The following is a 20,650-nucleotide window of genomic DNA, read 5'->3' as shown; positions in this document are numbered from 1 at the left end:
TTTAGTGGAATGCCCCCATGGCGTAGTTGTCTTATGGTACGACTGCAATATTTCGATCCCGAGTCCGGCCGAATGATGTTGGGATTTTACTCAGTATCAGCCCGGAGTCTGGAATTTGTATCATACTCGTATATGGCGATAGGCATCCCCCTATCACATCTTTGGATGGAATACGCACGGCGAAAAGTCGGTGCAAGTGTCAAGGTGCAAAGGTCGGTGTGAATGTATGTTGTAAATTTAGTAAATTATAATATCTTTCTATAATATACTGTGATATTGTGATACAACACACTTCAGTTCTGGGAACAGCATTATGACACTCTGACCTCATTGGTACAGAGCTTTATACATTGTTTATGTTTCACAGTTTGTGAACCAATATGGTCTGAACATAGACAAATATCTGTAAACCAACATGCCCACGAAATATTGTTTTCACTCATAAACATAGAGAATGGAATGAGCAATTACCCTTACAAAATTAAACTCACTATAAAAACAATTTAAACAATTTTTTAACGAATATCTGATTTTTTGTATGGGTTACATCGATAACCATATATCTGGTTATATATATATATATATATATATATATATATATATATTTAAGGATGGAGATAGGGAGGCTACTCCCGTATTTAAATAGAAAGTATTACTTAGATCTCCACTTAGGGATTTATCCAACGGTTCTGAGACAAGGAGAACAGTTGCTTTAGTAATGGTTAAAACGCCTGTGGAAAAATATGTAGCTAAAATCACTTTATGATAACTTGTGTAAAGATGTACAGAATAATTTATGCTAGAAACATCATAAGTATTGAGTAATATTAAGCTGTGGAAAAATTGTTTACATTTAATAAAGGTTTGGCAAGTGAATATCAGAGCACAAATAAATATTTGTTATTCGTTTTGGGGAAGTAAGTAGGTATCTTTGCCTTTCGCTACATCCTCACATAGCCTTGAGAAACATCAGGTCGTATAGATTTAAAACGGGTGGTTCCTAGACCTTAGCCACTGGTAGGTTATTCCATTAAAGTCAAATTTGATTATTATATTAAGCATAATTACGCTTAATACGATTATAGTAGATACGACCTACTCTATTGATTGCTGCAATTGCACACTAACAAAAATTATTCATTTTCGTGCACTTCCAAAACTTCGCAAGCGTCAAATTAAAAGAAACATAAGACAAATAATGAGAAAACACACACATACACACAAATAAACATCATGCGATTTCTTATTTCATATCTAATTGTTGAAGTTACAAATTTTTAGTATTTTATAGTCGCTTACATACATTATTTTGTACTTATATCTTTTTTATATAAAAATGATTCAAGTACCTATTAAAAAAATAATGTGAAATAGGTGCAAATGACTTCTTGGTTAAATAACAGATTTTCTTATTACTTTATCAAAAGGAAAAATTAATATTTACACTACACTAAATAAGAAAATTACTAAAATTAATAAGCAAATTATTGACAGTAAATTGAATTGGAAATTCAAGCAAATTCAAGCTATATGTAAAAAAATTAATTGCTCTGCTTATGCTTTATATAGATTATCTAAAGTCGTAAATCGTGATGCGGTACCATGGTTACGTGGAGTCAATCTTAAGATATGGGATAATCTTCTGGGGTAATTCAACATATAAATGATGTACCTATTTGTCTCTCAAAAGAAATGTATGCGTGCAATATGTAACTTACCTCCTAGGGAAAGCTGTGAACTCTATTTTAAGTCACTGAAACTTCTCACATTTCCGTCTTTATACATTTATGAGATAGCTGTGTTCATTAAAACCCATGGCCATTTGTTTGAAATGAGACCTCCAACTGATACAAGGTTACGAACAAGGGAAGCTAATACTTTATCTATAGGAAGGAGCAACACAGCGCTTCTGCAGAAGAGTATCTATCGAATGGGGCCAGCAATTTATAATAAACTGAGTCTAACTACTAAAGATGTGGAGCAGATTAATTTGTTTAAAAGTAAACTTAAGAATTTCCTTATTAATAAATGCTTTTACTCAATTGATGATTACTTCAAATCATAATAAATTTAATCTTGTCAATGTAATATAATAAATATAATGTCATTATATAATAACTCATGTTATATAATACTTCTGTCCTTATATTTAATAATTATGTTCGCCTGGAAAAAAAAAATTGCACACCCAGTTAGGGTATAATATGGCGAGACTTTTCATATTATAACACCTATAAATGTACATGTACTGTATTCAGCAAATAAATTATTTGAATTTGAATTAGTTTCAATTTCAATAGAACATTTGCTGTACTAAACCGAGTAGGCGGCATAGAACGACTGAATGGAATGAATAGCAATATTGACGATCGATGCTAAAGCAGCAGTAGTTGATAAAAGGAATACTTGAGCGTCAAATTACTCATAATAATTTGACATCGGATGACTAACGCCAATTAGGATTTAAAATGTTATAGATACATTTAAATACATTGTCACTACGTATATGCTCTTTGACTTTGAATCTTTGACATACATTACATATATACATACAAAACATCACCTAAACTTACTAAAGTCCTGCAATAAAATCATCAACATAATTTATTTTCTCTCTTGCCATAGAACACGCTTATGAATAGATACCGGATTATGTTAATTTCAAAAGCTCTAAATATACATGAATAATGCTTGGAGAATGTTTAAAAATGCATGAAAACTTCCAAAAATCCAACATCAATGGATAAAAAGAAACTAATTATTAACTTGTTTTCTTAAAATCAAATGAGAGATCTCGGATTCGATCACCGGATCGAACATAGTGACATTGAATTTATTTGTTTTTAAAACTTGGGGACTAAGCTGCCATGTGTTATTGTCTGTGCCAAAAATTCACTCGCATCATCATTCATTTATATATAGCCCACTAAGCATATACATAATGAATCGCTTGGCTAAGTTCGTGTTTTATAAATTGTATTAATAAAGTATTTTACAAAAAATATTTTATTTTAATCATAATTAGTCATTACACATTAATTGTAATCACATAAATAAAAACCTAAAAAACACAAAAACAAAATGTTCGCGATCCCTGATTCGACACGATGTCAAGGGCCTTGACTAAGTTAACGCGACGTAGGTAGGCCGTGAAGCTAAATAGATGTATACATTGAACAGGCCGTTACTTTACCACACGTAGTTATAATGCCTAACCTATTTCAAAAAACTCAAGTGGTAGACTGATTCGCGAACCGAGATTTCCGTACTACCACCACTATTCATTTTCATTATTTTTTCTAAGTACCGTCATATTTTTAAAAACTTCCTACTTTAAACTATTATGATTTAATAGAGAACCTTGTTAATTGGACATATTAACACGGCGAGGAATTAGTAATTCGATTAGATTGACATAAGTAGAGTTCAACATATAAATTAAACATAGTCGTACAACCAAACATACTTTAAATTAAATTAAAAAACAAGGATTCTCTGAACGTATATTATATTTAGTTAATAACGCAATGGAGGTTTGTTCGTGAGTGAGCAATTCATGTGCCCAAAAAACTAGTCGCGAGAACTCGCCATAACTTTGACCTAGTTTAAGCAGAATGCGCGGTTGTTCCAATGTAAATCTTTATCATATTTTGTGTGTATTCTCGAAGTCGTATATTTTTAAACGGAAAGCTATTTGAATGTTATTTTCAATTGTTTTTTTCAAAGACATGTAACTATATGTATAAACCGGACAACAAAGCCAATTTTTTGCTCCAAAAGTTAAAGTAGAAATGTCCGTATGACAAGATGTCACAACGTCCATACATATTATATTAATATAAAAATAATATATTTACAGTAAATATGCTAATATTCACATTAAAAAATGCAAATCTTGATATGAAAAAAATTTGAAGTATTTTACATTGGTGTTTTGCTATTATACGGTAGATTGAGTACCTAACCATCACATAAGCGCAAAATTTTTGTATGACAATCTTCCCAAAGTCCGCTATATAAGTATAATCTTAGAACACTTTGATTTTATCATACAATAAGTAATATAGAGTAATTTCTTAAACTATGCAATGAATACTAAGCATAATATGATTACTGTTATATTACATAATGTTAATACACCATTAACATTAAATACTTATGTAACAATGAGTATTTACTCCACATTCTTTTTATAAGTTTTGAAATACTTTAAATGTTCTAGATTATCTATGTTTCTCAAACTAGTTCATTACAATAAAAGGAATGTTATTTATTTTTATTATTATATTATATTTTTACGCCATTAAATACGAGCGTAGTGTGAACTGTCCGACGGCAAGATGACAAATTGAATGTAAAAAAATATTATCCAAAATTTCTGTCAACGCCATCTATCGCTATAGGTGACTACACACAATTACTATGTGTGTCAAGCATGTGGTGAAAAGAATATGACGTAGCCGGCACAATGTGTTATAGATATAGTTGGAGATGTCAGATGTAGCGTCAGCTCGTGGGCTGTCGCCGCGCCCCGCTGCCGCCACAGTGACGCATCGTCGCCTTCACAGCCGCATCCACATCCGAACACGTGTCTCGAAATCGGTAACCTTTGCATAATAATATTGGTCACCATACGAATGATGAAAACTAAAAATAAAATATTTTTATTCTTTTCTTTCCTGGATAAAAAGTAGCTTAGGTTAATCCAGGTTTTGGTTTATCTGCATGTCAAATTACATTAAAATTCTTCAGCAGTTTCTAGCTTAACTTTTAACAAATGTTCATCTTCACAAACTGCCTTATTAAACTATAATATTAGATTATATATAGTCTAGGACTATTTATTAGATTACTAATATGAATTATCATAGCCCCTAATAGCCCTTCTCCAATACTAGGTACAACTTATTTTAGTATATACAAGACAATATAATTATAAATTTACCTAGTTCTTTAATGTAGTCAGTATCACTATATTGTTGAACTAAAAAGTTAGTTAATATAATAACGAATGGCGATATAAAAATTATTCTAGCCACATAATACAGATATTCCATAAAAACATAACTATTAATTTATATGGCAAATCGGTATTAAATACTTAGTTATCACAAAAGAGAAGAAAATCTCGCGACATGTCTTTAATCCGATACCCCGGCGTATAGCGGACGCCGAGACGTACCTACTAGTTAGAATAGGTAGTACAGTGTTTGGATGGCCCCGACCCCATCCCATCAGTTGCGAGCCATACCAGTCTACCATAGAACGCGGCACTGACTGCCGGCATCCCATCACCACGCTACCACGCCGCCGTGGCTCGCGTCCTGTTGTGCAAATCGTGACTAATTTTCCGTGGCCACAGAAAATCGACAAGGTCTTCAACGCTTGACAATTGCGTAAATATAGTCGTCTTTCTAGAGAAAATTTTATTTCGAACGGCAGCGGTATCGCGCACAGTGTTAAATACATTACGTGAATGCATTTTTTCATATCTGTGATTTGAACATTTTATAGGTGTTGCGTCGTGTCTGCCACAAATACACAACGGTTTGTTCAAATAAATATTGTTACTGTGTTATACTTACTAAGAAAAAATAATGTTTAGAAATATTATGTTGGATGGTAAAATAGTCCCTGGTAATATACTTAACCTTGCTCTTGCGCAGCTATCTCTTTTTCTTTACAAAATGAGAATCTAAATAAAAACACTGAAAATTATACTAACGTATCTTTCCTCATAGGTTTTTTCAATGATTTTCTTGGCATCACTGAAGCATTGCTGAATTATATATTTTTTTATAAAAACTCAAATTAGGTTAATAAATCAAATACAAAATCATGTTTGCATTTAATTTAATTAAATTAACCAATCCGCATGTATGTATTGGTTACTAAATATTTTAACAGCTTCAAATTGGTTGCATCTAATGGTTCGTGTTATTTAGGTACCTAATTGAAACTGTGTAGCAATATTATTTTATATCGTTAAATAAATAGTTTTTTATAAACGTAATTTACGAAATAATACAGTAGATAGGTGTTTTACCTTATAAATAATATAAGAAGCAGAACACGTGAAAATACAAATATAATGGCACTTCACGAGATCTACAGGCTTCTATTTAAAGATGACTAATAATAATCTTTTGATATTTCGCGAGTTTCTCGGATTCAGAATGTAATAGCTGTACAGTATCGTGCAGTTAACCTACAAACATTATTGACATTTTCCCGCGTCCGTACATTCCAACCGAAACTTTCCAACCCAATAAATTGAAGCCGCCGCGTACAACCTTGAGAATACTTTGTGTATTTATGATGACACAATCTTCAGAGTGATGTCATTCCAGTGAGAACATATTATGTGCGAACGTATAGTAGATCTCTAAATAGCGTGTGGGTTCATTATGATACTATTGCAACAATTAATCTTTACTAATAAATATAGCCTATTAGTATTTCTTTTACAATATAAAGCTATAATATCTCTGCGTAAGTATTATATTCTGTTTTGTATTTATTTTTTCAAAACAGTTATATCGGTTTCTCAGACTCTTATTAGTATTCAACCGTTACAACACATTTTAGTTATATCACGTGAATGCCTAAGAGATATTTTGTAATCATATACCACAATCCCGACCTCATCGGTCTTTTTAACGATATTTAAACCTGAAACAAAAAAATAATCACATGTTTCGATGCGGGGTTTGAACCAAAGAATATATAAATTATGTTTCCTGGCTGGCTCATGATCCTCTCATGGCGTAAACATTGATAACGAAAAATAAAAACCCGTTTTATTTGACAGAAACTTGAATGAATTGCTAACTACAGCGAGCCGAGCGAATAAAAAATATTAGTAAAACATTCATCGATAACGTTATCACTTGGGGATTATTAAATAATGTAGTTTCAAACTCGTTTTAACTCAAGTGAATATTCGGATTATACATAATTATCTTTCATTTCGACATATTATTCATAGCATTAGTCGCGTAATTTATACAAACACAACCTAACAAATATACCTAATATTAGTAACTGACACGGTATATATTATAAAAATGTATACATATAAACTCAAATGTCTGTCAGTGGTTATGGATAAAAAATACAAAATTTTCTGGTCGCACTTTACAGGTGTGGCTGATCAATTTTTATTAATGCGTAGACGATAACTAGTAATTAAGTACTCATCAATATTTTTTGTATTGCGTTATGTAATTCAAGAGTAACAACAAAATAAAACGCTCCACCTATGCAAAGTAATAATAAAAACATAAATAAAATCGTGCATATAATTTCGTATCGCTATACCTTTTAACCTTGTTCTTCTTGAGAGTCTCAAAAATATCAAAACTGCGTTAAGAAAATTATAATATTTAAAAATACATATAAGAAATTGATCATTTTTCTAATGAACTAATGTTTCTAATGAAGAGCTAATGATTAAATATACCTATTTATTAAACGAGACCACAAAAGTTTTTCGTAATCATTCAAACCAATTTTCGAGCTTTATGACTATGTACAGTTTTTTAAAAAGGAAGCCTAATTTCATACAAAAAATATTATGACGTTATTGCTTCTTCTGGTATAGCTAGATATTATATTCTGATTACATACATATAAAAGGAAAAAAAGTCGAGAACTTTACTGAAAATTTAAGCATATTGACGACAATAATGGTTAAGCAACGCAAACAGAATCACTCACGTAGACTTTCCGAGCGTTAATAAGAAGAAACGCTTGTGAAACAAAATAATTTTTCATACACATGACATAAAAAATACACAAAATCAAATGTTATATATAACTTTTTTGAACCTTACATATGCATTCTACTTTCTAAAATATGCAAGTCCATTATTTCCGGACCTGCTAGGATGTTTTTATTAGAATTGTGTTAGTTCAGGTTTCAGGACAAATTCCACTAACATACAAAGAATATTATACAATAATCCATACAAATTGTGCAAACAATTAAAACACATCACACTCATTATATAAGAAACGGTACGTGCTGTCACTTACATGAAAATAGTAATTTTATGTTTCAAAGTATGGCTAATCATTTCATCCAAACATGGCTAAGTCTGTATTGTATGGTTACGACTTTAGGAACATTATTTTAGTTCCATATTCGGCTTGAGGTCCATTAGAGGTATTACTCGCAGATATGCTAATTATGTGTCCTTCGACATTTCAATATTATTGCGGATAGCCATAGACAGCAAGGTATAAGGTATCTTACATGATATTATTAATGTTTATTATAGAGCAAGAGCCCGTGAACCCCAGACCTTCGTTATTTTGTAAAAGCTGAAAGTTTGTCAGCGCATGCTCCCAACACAGGTAACAACGATGGGCCATTATGAAGTTTGGGCTACAGTGGCTTTGGCAGGTACACGGTACTAAGGGTGTGTAAAATACTGATTTAGTTTCATCAAATAATAAATTGAGATTTTATGGTATTACCTTCAGAAATTTATAAAAAATCACGTTATTCATTGACAGACACTTAACATCGTGGCAATCCCTTGCCAGACGCCCTTAATGTTCATGAAGTTATAATTTTATTTACGTTATAGTATAAAAGCTGATTTTTATATATAGTACTTGGGTAATAAGTAAATAATGTTTCCTCGTTAGCCAGACGTTTTTGATACACACACACCTTTTACACACCTTTAATACCATGTACCTGCCAAAGCCTCTGTAGCCCAAACTTCATAATGGTCCATCGTTGTTACCTGTGTTGGGAGCATGCGCTGACAAACTTTCAGCTTTTATAACATAACGAAGGTCTGGGGTTCACGGGCTCTTAGACTATTACGAGACTTTATGTTCCTAACTGTTGCATGTGTTGTCATTTTACATTTCCAAAATTATACAATATACCTAAACGGTCGCCTAAATAATGTTCAAGATTATATAGGATTTAATTTTAATAAAAAAATTGGTGAAGTTCTGTATTGAATTCACAGAACTAAACGGTACATGGTAAGTGACGCCAAAAAATCATACTTATGTGGGGCCGATCGATAAACCTAGGATACGCTAAATCTATGATCGATTCATAAGGAATGATGATCGAGTAGAAAGAGGATATTTTTAGGCTCCGACAACCCACTAACCGAACCAAAATACGAAACAAAACTGCAAGGTTGCCATTTGACGTCATTACTCTGTAGTTAGGCGACTCTATCATTACTGATTTTAAAATATATCGGTACGCACATTGTAAATTAGCGATGTACCTAATATTTAAGCATTCCATACCTATGTATGCAATATGTATAATTTAAACACCTACTGAACTTTAAGGATAATAACAGTGCCTACTGGTTGATTGTGTTTCAATGCATGCAATACTAATCTATACCTATATATTATAATAATGTATATATAAATGAATTCCTAATTCCTAGGCCATGTCATAACTTGAGAACGACTCAACCGATTTCAATCATCTTTCTTAAGTTTTCAAATATGTCGTAGATAGTTCTTACGCAGAGAAAAATTTAAAAAGAACAAGAATATTGAACAATTTCAGAGAACTTAACGTCTATTTTAGTTACGTGCGTTTGATAGTTCGCGTGATTTTTTTTTTTGATAAATATAAACAATATAATATAATTATTTTATACGTTGCACTTTTGATCACTGAACTCTTAAACCGTTGGACTGATTTGAAGAAATTTTACGTATTTTCGAGTAGGACCTTGTCAATTTGGATGGTTTAGATTGAAATTGGACCCGCTAGGTGATGCTGTCCTTGGTTCTAGGATTTTATCTCCTACAGGGCATCTTTTTTTGAGGTAAAATAGGTATATAACTTATAAAATGTTTCTTTTGTGTATATGAACGCCCTTATAATAAAAACTATTGTCGCAATTTTAAGCTGTATTAACTGCCTTTGACTGCTATTCTTTTAAGGATCATTTTTATCCTGGCAACCTACCCTTACGTGAGCAAAGTCGCGGGCAGTAACTAGTTTGCTGTAATTGATAGTGCCCTGTATGAGTAATATTATTTATATCTGCTGCTATCTACTCCATTCGATGATAAGCAGAATAGTAAACCCACATAGGAGTTTCATCGATAAATTTTCAAATGAATATGATAACGTTGGTATGAGTAACATATAAAAATAAATATATTCAGGCGTAGGAATCTTATTTGCCGATTACCAATTAATCATTAATTTTCGGAATGAATTTCATTTGCAATTCGAGACAATAATGTTTTATACTTGAACAAAGCTAAATGTTTCCAAGCGTTGAAATATATTTCTATTATGATATTTCAACATTTATTCGGACTTGATAATTAATATTTTCGTCTACAATAAACCCAACAAAAGAGCTCTCAGTTATATCTCTTGCATAGATTTATGTCAGAAGAATTACAGAATAAAAATTAGTATGATCTTTCTTTTGGATGAGAAAGGATGATGAGGAGGTACATCGATGGAAGGACCACTGTCCAGAAGGTGCAAATCCCGCTATTGTGATTCATGGCTATTGCATTCCAGGAGCAGTATGTTATTTGTTTTCGAACAGGCCCAAATAATAAGGTATGTCGACTGGCGATCACTAACAATTCGTTATCTCTCGTTAGTCAATACTTAATAAGCATATCATGACACTGCATCACTTAACATCAGATACAATAAATGATTTGTAATGTTCATATAATAAATGAAAAACAATGATATGATGATGCCAATGACATGTACTTATAATATCACAACTCATTGGATAATCAATAGGCCGATGACAAAACTTAATCAAATGGGTTGTTGATCAATTGTGGTTATTAACCAAGTAATATGTATATGATTGTTATCCTACGTTATATATTATAAGGGATTTTCTGAGCCTGAAATAAATAGACGAATAAAAAAATAGTGAAGAAGTTAAAGTTCAGGAACGCTTGTTATGATATGCATGCCTACAGAAATGACCTCGTTCTCTACTTTCTCGACTAACAGGAAAATATAAGCATATACTAAACCACAGCATAATGATTTCAGTTTTAATCATTTTCCAATTTCATATAAAAACATTGATACAATTGTAAGTATATAAATACAAAAGTAATAAGGCATTAGAACTTACCACATTAAGTTATGTTGCGGCCATTTATATCTTGATCGAAGTGCTTTTCTGGGTTAATAAAAGTCAAGCGAGTTGTTGAGGTATATTTTATGTACATTTTACACATGCCACAGTTACAAATAGTAGGTACCTAATGTTTGAAATAATCTTTTTACAATCCGGTAAATACTAAAGTTTTAGTAAAAATGTTTTAACAATCACTTTTTTGGAGCACTGGCAGAAGAAAAGCACATCCATGACCAAGATTCTATCTGTTTACTTGTCTTCGTCCTGCTCATGTCTTACTACAATGTGGAGTGTATAGATAATTTGGCTTAGTGTTTCGCCTCTCAGATCTATTTCCAGGCAATCGATTAGTCTACGGCTGATAATAAGCCGTAAAAGCTGTAAGGTATCAAATGAAAATAATATACTATTACTACAGTCATACAATATTGTTATATTTATGAATATCGTATTAATTCGTTGCGTATAAACATTTCCTCCAATTCCTTCAAAACGAAATACTTAGTAAACAGATAAGAGCTCTATTCCATCGTATGCTCGTAAGTCTCATTATTGACACAGAATTTGTAAATAAGATAACATCGCTGAGCCACACACTGTTATCCAAATTATGCAATAAACTTCATGTTACCTTAGTCGTGCTCACGTATGCATGAGTTAAACCCAATTGTTACAAACCATTTGTAATCGTTAAGCGGACTGATAAAAGTCCAATTGATATAATATGTAAAATGTAGACCGTGTTTGTTCGCATAAAAATATAATTGTGAAGCTAACATGATCTCAAAGTTGAACACGGGACACATTTTTTAAATCAACACCAGAATTTATCTAATTAGAGTCTCAACATTAAATATAACACCAAACAACATTAAACATAAGTACCTAATGCCAATGTAAACTGGCATATCACAACAAATTATGAATGACAGTGGTGAAAAAATTATTAATTCTAATACAAGTGTACAACTTTTGAGTCTTTATTATACCGGCACAGCATTATAACCTGACTCACCTGATGGAAAGCGGAATGGAGTCTAGATATTTGTCGACCGATGAGAGACGATTACCCCTCGCCAGTCGATACATTTATGCTGGTCTCTTTGAACCGGATATACACAAGCCATTTCCGGAACGCGACACACTTAAGTAGGCCACTGTGGCGGGTTTTAACACTTTGCGTACGGTGGTCGCTATTGATCACAATGGAATCGCGACTAGGCTCGCCGCAACGCAATAATTGAATCAGTTACGTTCCCTATAGTGATGACTTTCCTTATGGTTCCAACGAATTTTGGGGCGAGCCGCATCGCAACGCATAATATCGACGCAAAAATACGCCTAGGAAGCGATCCCTCAGTGCGTTGCGATGCGGCTCACCTGTAGTGTACGATAGCCATTGAGATAGCTAATATAAAATGACAAAAGTGATTTAGGAAAGTTTTTGTTACGCGATACTTTGCGTCCCGCCCTAATGTACGCTAGCCTATACGATAATGTTCATTAACATTATATATATACTTGTCCTACTTCTAACTTCCTTGACAAGTAATTGTAAAACATAATGAAAATTTATTATTATTATTATTATTATTGTTTGTTATCAGGCAGGCAGTATATTTAACTGATATGCCTGTATCCTGTAATTCTCAATTCCAGTTTCACTTCCCAGTAAAATATTTGTCAAGTTTATTTTTAAACATGTTCACATTTTCTGCTGCAACCACATCCTGTGGGAGGTTGTTCCACGCTCTTACTACTCTGTTCGTCAAGAAATGCATATGTGGTTTGTTATTGGACATGGTGGAGATTAGTTTTTTGTTATGGCCCCTGAGACGTACATTGGTGTCTTGGTTAAATAGGTTATGGAACCCCTGGATGTCATAGTGTCCATTTAATATTTTATAAGTTTCAATGAGATCACCACGGTGCCTGCGATCCTTTAGGGTGGTTAGTTTCAATACTTCAAGGCGTTCCTCATATGGACGGTGTTTCAGAAGCTTTGGCGTCTTTGTGAAATTACGTTGCACTTTTTCCAATAGCTCAATATCCTTAACAAAGTATGGGTTCCACACTTGAAAAGCATACTCCAGAATTGGTCGAATAAATGTTTTATAGATTTTCAGCATCATTTCCGGGGTCAAATGCCTAAAAGCTTTCTTAACCAGATAAATAAGACTATTCGCCTTTTAGGTGACTGACATTATATGTTCGCCCCACTTTAAATTTTCCGTAATTTTTACGCCGAGATCGGTTTGCATCTTGACTGCCAATAACTGCTCATTGTTCAATCTATATGGAAGGCGAGGGTTACGAATACCTATATGTAGTACGGTGCACTTGGAAATATTCAAATTGATAAGCCATTCCTTTGACCAGTTTGCAATTTTGCTTAAATCATTTTGCAGTTGTTCATAATCCAATAATGGGTTCGCAAATATCTTAGTATCGTCGGCGAATATGCTAACTTTACATTTCAGGCATTTGGGAAGGTCGAAAGTATAAATTATGTACAGAACTGGTCCAAGAACTGATCCCTGTGGTACACCACTGTAAATTTCTCGTTGTTCTGACAATGTATCACCAATCCTCACTTGGAAAGTTCTTTGTCTCAGAAATGACTCAATCCAGTATAGTAGTTTACCGCGTATACCTACATGTTCCAGTTTTTGTAGGAGCCTTCTAATTGGAACCTTATCAAAAGCTTTTTCATAGTCCAGATAGATGACATCCACGGGATTTCTAACATTAAAAGATTTTGTCCATGTTGATAGACACGACAGTAAATTTGATATAGTAGAGCGGTGTGGACAAAAACCGTGTTGTTGTTCTGGTACGACTCTGTAATGGGAAAAGAAATCTCTCATATGTTGGACAATAATTTTTCCATAACTTTGCACATTACGCTGGTCAAGCTTATTGGTCGGAAGTTTGTTGGATCTAATTTATTTCCTTTTTTAAAAATAGGAGTTACAATGGCAGTCTTCCATAACTCTGGTAAGATACCTGTTTCATATGAAGTCTGCATAATTGTTACTAAATATTCATTAATGTCACACTTTTGTAATATTGTTACAGGAATGTTATCTGGTCCAGATGAGGAATCCGGTTTCATTTCCATAATCGCAAGTTTAATTTTGTCTTTAGTAAACAATATATCTTCTATACAGTCCTCCACTCTGTAATTCGGATCTAAGATAGGTAAATTTCCTTGTGGTTCTATCTGAAATACGCTTGCAAATTGATCTGCGAATGCTGAAGCAATTTCATGAGGCTGAGTAACAATTTGACCTTGGCGGTTGTATAGCGCTCTTGGTACACTTACCTTGGAAGTTATTTGTTGTCTTATATAAGAGTAGAATCTTTTTGGTCCACAGTTTATTAATGTGGTTTCATATTTCATTCGTGCTGACTTGTTTAGCTTAGTTAATTTATTGTTAATTCTCCTGTAATCCATATAGAAATTATCAAGCCCGGTTAATAAGTATCTGTCCCATAATCTGCATTTCTGTTTCATTAGTTTTTTTGTATCATTACTAATCCATGGTTTATTTCTGACGTGTTGAATCTGTTTGGTTCGTGGTACGACCAACGCTATTGCTTCTTTGAGTGCATTCAAGAGAGTATTAAATTGACTTCTTACACAAGTTAAGTCCTTCATACTTACAGACAAGGTAGAGTGAGCTTTTTCATTTATTTTATTGTAATCTGCTTTATTATAGTTGAGTCTATATCTGGACTTTGTTTTCTTTTCCTGAGATTCAGTTTGAATAGTTGCTTGTAGGCATGAATGGTCACTCTTGCCAATAGGAGCGTGATAGTCTACATTTGCAATCAGTGAATCTCCATTCGTTAATATCAAGTCTATGCATGATGGCTGATTCCCTTGTCTAAATCTAGTATGCTTACTCACTAATTGTTCCATGTTACTGCTCATGTACCATTGTATGAAGTTATTTTCTATTTGTGTTATATATCCGCAATTTTCTAATGGCCATTTCACTCCTCCATAGTTAAAGTCTCCCATTACAACAACTGTGTTATTTTCAGAAACCTGGTTAAGTTGTTTAAATAAAGCATTATCTTGGTCCATTGTTGAATGGTGTCCTCTATACAGTCCACACAGTATGAATTTGTCGTTTCCGATTGTGACGTCGAGCAGTACACACTCCGAAGCTTCATGTTTTATATTGTAGTTTGCATTCAATTTTGTTGATATAAAAAAAGTTCTGTTTGAAGCATATATTGCCACACCACCACTTCGTTTGCCAATTCGATCATCTCTGTATATATCATATCCTGGTATTTTGATCACTGAGTCGGGTATATTGGGCTTTAGCCATGTTTCGGTAATTACAACAAAAGTAGGTTCCAAAGACTCCACTCTTGCAATAAGTAGATCTAATTTGGATGTCACCGATTGTATATTAGTGTATAAAATTGTAACTGTAATAAGGGGTGATGATATATGAGTTATTTGGTTTTTATTGTTGTAATCATTTGTATTAATTAATTGCTTAGTTTTAATGATATCATAAGTTTTTAGTTTTTTTGGGTATTATTAACAATTGTTGGGTGACCGTGAACATATTTGATTGTGATATCTTTCTCTCCTTCGTTAATGCGTTTATTAAGTTCTTCACGTAGGTATTTTAAGTATTCTCTCTGCATGGGAGTTAGGTCTGCTGATATGGATGACGGTTTATTTAACTTGAGTTTATTGCGCAGTACTTCTAATGCATCACCTTTACTATTTAGAACTACCTTGACCGGGCGTGGTCTGACATTTCCATCAGATTTACGAGCACCAAGGCGGAAAAGCTTGACTTTTTCACAATTCACTTTAGTTATAGATTTTATTATAGCTGTACATTCTTTCTTGTCATGCTCTTTCCTACTATCTCCTACATTGCTGGTGGATTCTGGTATATCATACATGATGATGTTGTTAGCCCTGTTGGCCCTTTCCGACATTTCTTGAATAGCTAATTCAGTTGTGTGCATGTTCTGCCGCATACGCAATTGTTTAACTTCCTCAGAGAGCTCATTTAGCTTTTTTAATATCATTGGAAGTTGTCTCATAGTAGCCCTGCAATCACTGCACAGGAATGTCATAATCCGAGGAATGGTTTTTAGTTCCAACACACGAACTTCGGTCGGCGACAATCCATTGCAGTCACTACATAGTAAGATGTTACAACAGTCGCATTTAACAGGTGTTTTCTTCTCACTTGGTGATTTATTACACTTTGCACATTTATTAGAACTCATTTTGGTATTTTGTATATTTTAAGTTATTGGTCACACTGATTTAAAGATCCGAATAAAAAAATGTCTTAAATTTGAAGGTAGTTGAAAAGATTTTTAATTGTCCAATTGTCAGTTGTATACTTTTCATACGATTTTCTCTGTAATAATGAGTTTTAACACCCAAATAACACTACCACATCATCCACACACTTTGTCCAACATTTCAGTGATGTCTATAATATATTTTAAACACTTTTACACATCAAAACTAATAAAGTTCGCGAGCGTAGTTTTGCCGCGACAGGTATCTATGAAAATCAGTAGATAATATTTACGACCGCTCTTTTTCTTGATTTAAGCTTAGTGAAATATAAAATTACTTCCGAATACGCAAGTTGAACCGTCTGTTGAATAAAATTAATTTGTAAGAGCTGAAATTTGTTTAGTTTTATTTCTAGTATAAAGTTTCAAGTTCAGTTCAATAAAAGAGTAGTTTTGCGCAAAAAAAGTTTCTCCAATTACAGCCTTTATTCAAGCATTTTCTGCTTACATTTACATAAAACACTGACTTCACTCCATGACTTCGTGCCGATGATATGCGGCGGCAGTGAGCATACAATGGAATAAAATAACAGTGTCTGCGGCTTTGCTTAAAATTTCGAATTCCCTTACAAATATTGAAAAAAATATATATTAAATAATGGTTATATTAACACAGATAACTCAAGAGACAGTTACATGATTGATAATACGTTTGGCGCATATATTTGCCTATATTTACAGTGCCATGATAAGGTTTTCATACGTCCGCTGCCAGCTTTTTAATAGCGTCCATGTATGTTTCAAAACTTGGTCCAGGTCTGATGATAATTTCTGCGCCTCACCAGCGTTTATGTCATGTGCTTGAGCACCACTGGTACGAACCTAATTACGGCACTGGCTGTTAATTAACATTTTAGAAATACAATCTAGCATGTTTAGTTAAATTACGGTTGAGCATCAAACTTAGTTAAAACGAAATTATCTGAAAAGCTTACTTCCGAACAAAGTATAGAACATATTGTTCGTATTTAGCGGACTCACGCGGCTGATGGCGCCGCTCGGACGAAAAATATACGGTTGATGGAACGAAATTGTTGATATTATACGGGGACGTTGATTGAAGCCACTTACGTCTCTTACCACTGATTTAAATTAATTTGCATCAGTTCTTAATGTTATTCTGCATGAAAATTATTACAATACGTGTAATAAGAAAAAAAAACTCTTTTTAGTCATGAAATATTATGTTTTTCATTATATATAACGAGATTACAAGAATATATAATGAATATTTTTTTAGAAAGAAAAATCTGTGACTTATAGAAATATCTTAACAAACAATGAACGATTCAATCATGTAATACTTATGTCGGAATATATCATAATTTACTTAAAGAATATTTTTAATCCCATTTTGTAACGAGTCATCTGTTTTGTTGGCTATAATGTACACAATAGAACTTACTTTCATGTTCTGATCCATATTATATTATAGAAATAATTTTAAATTAAAATCACATTTATCTGACACTTGCAGAGCGCTGGTTATTTTACAATTTTAAATATTATATGATATATTTGGATTTTGAAATAATTTAACCATCTCGTTATTATAGTGACGCTATACAAATTAGTCTGTGAAAGGCGAGACTAAAGTTTCGGGCGCGTGCTGTATGAAATTTATTCAACGTTTTATAGTCAAAATAAATTGCCATGATATGGAATGATGACCCACATAGGATTAGACCGACTTCTATCACTTTATCGAGCGGAAGTGTTGTATATTCACCACACCACCGTTATCTTTACAAGGAATCAAGTTATGACTGTTATTCTTTAGTATCGCGTGTCACTGGACAAATTCTTCATACATTCATTTCGCTAATTATGCATTGTTCCTTGGAACTTATTAGTCAATGTAATGGAATAGGTGGTCATTGTTTTACGTCCGTCGAGGCTACAGTCCAGCGGAAATGCTAATTAAAATTAAGTTTATGAAGATTTGTGGTAACTAGGAGCATAAGCAAACAAGTATAAAATGATAAGTTATTACATTCAAATATAGGTTGTTTCGAACATCTTTAACCACTTGAAATACTGCGATCGAAAACGATCGATTAATAATATCTAATATTTAATTAAATACAAGAATATTTTTTTTTTACCAATCGTTGAATTCAAATTTATAGTAATCATAAACTATAATAATAGTTTCTCGGTATCCACATTGCATAAAAAAGCAGATACGTCTATGACTTCATATTGTCACGGAAAACAGATGGTATTTATCGAATGGTCTGATTTGCTAGTTTTATACTTGAATGGCATAAACCTTGGAAGCACATCAAAGAGTAGCAGAGATAAACACGTCAAAATATAGTAACATTGTTTAAGCGTTCCGTGCAAAAAGAAATATTCGAATGAGTAACAAGTTATGTTAAGGATTAATTTGTTATTTGGTTGGGAATGATCGATTTAATTACATTTCTCTATAGAAAACAACATTACCTATGTTTCTTACCAAAATGATCATACAACTTTCGATGTTTTTAGAAACATAAAAAATTTCATAAAATAAGTAAACGATCTTCAAATATGACCTTGTTCAATTGTTTTTACAAGTTAGTAAGATAAGGTGAATAAAAGACTAATTCCTCATAAGGCCCACTATAGTTTTGGTATTTTTTTGTTGTTGTAGTGGAAAAGCATATTAGAATTTTTTGTTCGTGTTTTTTATTATTAACTTTTATAATATATAATGCAATGATGAAATTTATACATAGGTTTTTATTTATTATATTATTTCATGAAACGTTATTGAAATTAGGTTTGCCTTTAAGACTTCCGTTACACTACAAGTGCAAAAAATATGTATGTGCGGCATTTTGCATATTTTTTATCTACAGACATCTACCTTGAATATAATAAATCCATTTCTTGAAATATGTTCACTATGTATTACAAAAGTAGTTAAAAGTATTTTCCTAAAATAGCGTTTAGGGTTTAGATTCCCGATGGAAACGATATCGCCCCCTATCCTGTCATAAGAGGGATACAAAACCCGATTTTTCTTTCTCCCAATATTTGAAATGTAGACTACTAATTAGAGATTAGTGCAATCGAACAAAAGTATTTTTTCAGTTTTTTTTAAATAGTATACATACTAACATTATTTATTGAGACATATTTTTTATAGATATAAGTTGCCAAGGGTCCATATAACCCGATCCCTGCCGGCTTCCTTTTCACTATAATTAGTGTAAAATCATTAGAACTATTGCTACGTATATGTTTTATCGGGTCCCATTTCGAAAATTTTAACTATTCGCCACTAATAGAAACAGATTACATTTTTTAAGTGACTGAATGTCACATAAATAGCGTATCAAGTGCTTATTTTTTTCTAAGTTTTAAATAAACAAATTATGTTTATGGTTTAACTATAATCGTTCGCTTTAATGGTGATAGAAAACATCATGAGAAAACCTACATACATACCTGAGAATTCTCCAAAAACAGTTTTGAAGGTATGTAAAGTTAGCTTCAAGGTATTTTTGATCGAAGCAAGTCTGCTAACTTGCCTTGGTCAGCGTGGTGCACTAAAGCCTAAAACCCCTTACTTATATAGTAAGCCCAATAGTTGGTAGTACATAAATATAATACAGGGCTAGATATCAAAATTCTAGCCCTAAATTAAAGTAATCTTGTTAATTATTAGAAATAGAAATATTGAGTCCAAATTCTGTTTAACCAAGCAGTGCAAATACGGAACACAGAAATGATATAGTAAATCTCTATGATTTCTGACTAAACTTACACTACTTTTGCTAGCGACTTCGTCCACATAAACCTTGGTTTAACCACAAGTGTTTAAGGGATAAAAAAAACTGTGCCTAACATAACGCTTAATAGTATTTTTTTATTTACTAATTTAAATAATGATTTTACAAAGACATCAAACTCTAACTCTTTCCTTTATATTCAGTTACATAGTTAATAGATTACTAAATGTCACAAGATACAGCTAGATTATTTCTATAGAAAATAACGCAATATATAAAACAGCGCTATAAATAAATAATCAAACTAGAGCCGCGGATGCCTATTGTAATAATAACTTTGCGGCGGTAAGCAGTATTTTACATAAAATAAGACTAGCCTATGGATTCAGTCTTATAATAACTCTATTTTTTCGATAAGGATAACATTATATTTTTATATACTTG

The 20,650-nt window shown here is 32.6% G+C and overlaps 2 protein-coding genes across 3 annotated transcripts in view; one reads left to right on the top strand and one right to left on the bottom strand.

The window, feature by feature from the left end:
* LOC115450910 (stearoyl-CoA desaturase 5) overlaps window positions 1-12,503 on the bottom strand; it is a 48,376-nt gene extending 35,873 nt beyond the window's left edge. Inside the window, exons 1-2 of one of the 2 annotated variants that reach the window (XM_030179075.2) lie at window positions 12,148-12,501; window positions 11,127-11,510 (exon numbers count right to left, since the gene is read on the bottom strand). In XM_030179075.2, the coding sequence (XP_030034935.1) occupies window positions 11,127-11,131 (5 nt within the window). In that variant the 5' untranslated portion in view covers window positions 11,132-11,510; window positions 12,148-12,501. Of the gene's footprint in view, window positions 1-11,126; window positions 11,511-12,147 lie in introns of both variants that reach the window. The other variant, XM_037442147.1, reaches the window with a different exon arrangement.
* The window catches only part of LOC115453633 (stearoyl-CoA desaturase 5), a 33,126-nt gene continuing 17,719 nt past the window's right edge, over window positions 5,244-20,650 (top strand). Inside the window, exon 1 of the mRNA XM_037442145.1 lies at window positions 5,244-5,547. The gene's annotated coding sequence lies outside the window, so the exon portion shown is untranslated. The remainder of the gene's footprint in view (window positions 5,548-20,650) is intronic.

The sequence above is a fragment of the Manduca sexta genome, chromosome 24 (genome assembly GCF_014839805.1).
Source record: "Manduca sexta isolate Smith_Timp_Sample1 chromosome 24, JHU_Msex_v1.0, whole genome shotgun sequence".
Classification (NCBI taxonomy): Eukaryota; Metazoa; Arthropoda; class Insecta; order Lepidoptera; family Sphingidae; genus Manduca; species Manduca sexta.
Note: the sequence above shows the minus strand (reverse complement) of the source record. Positions and strands in the feature narration are given on the sequence as shown.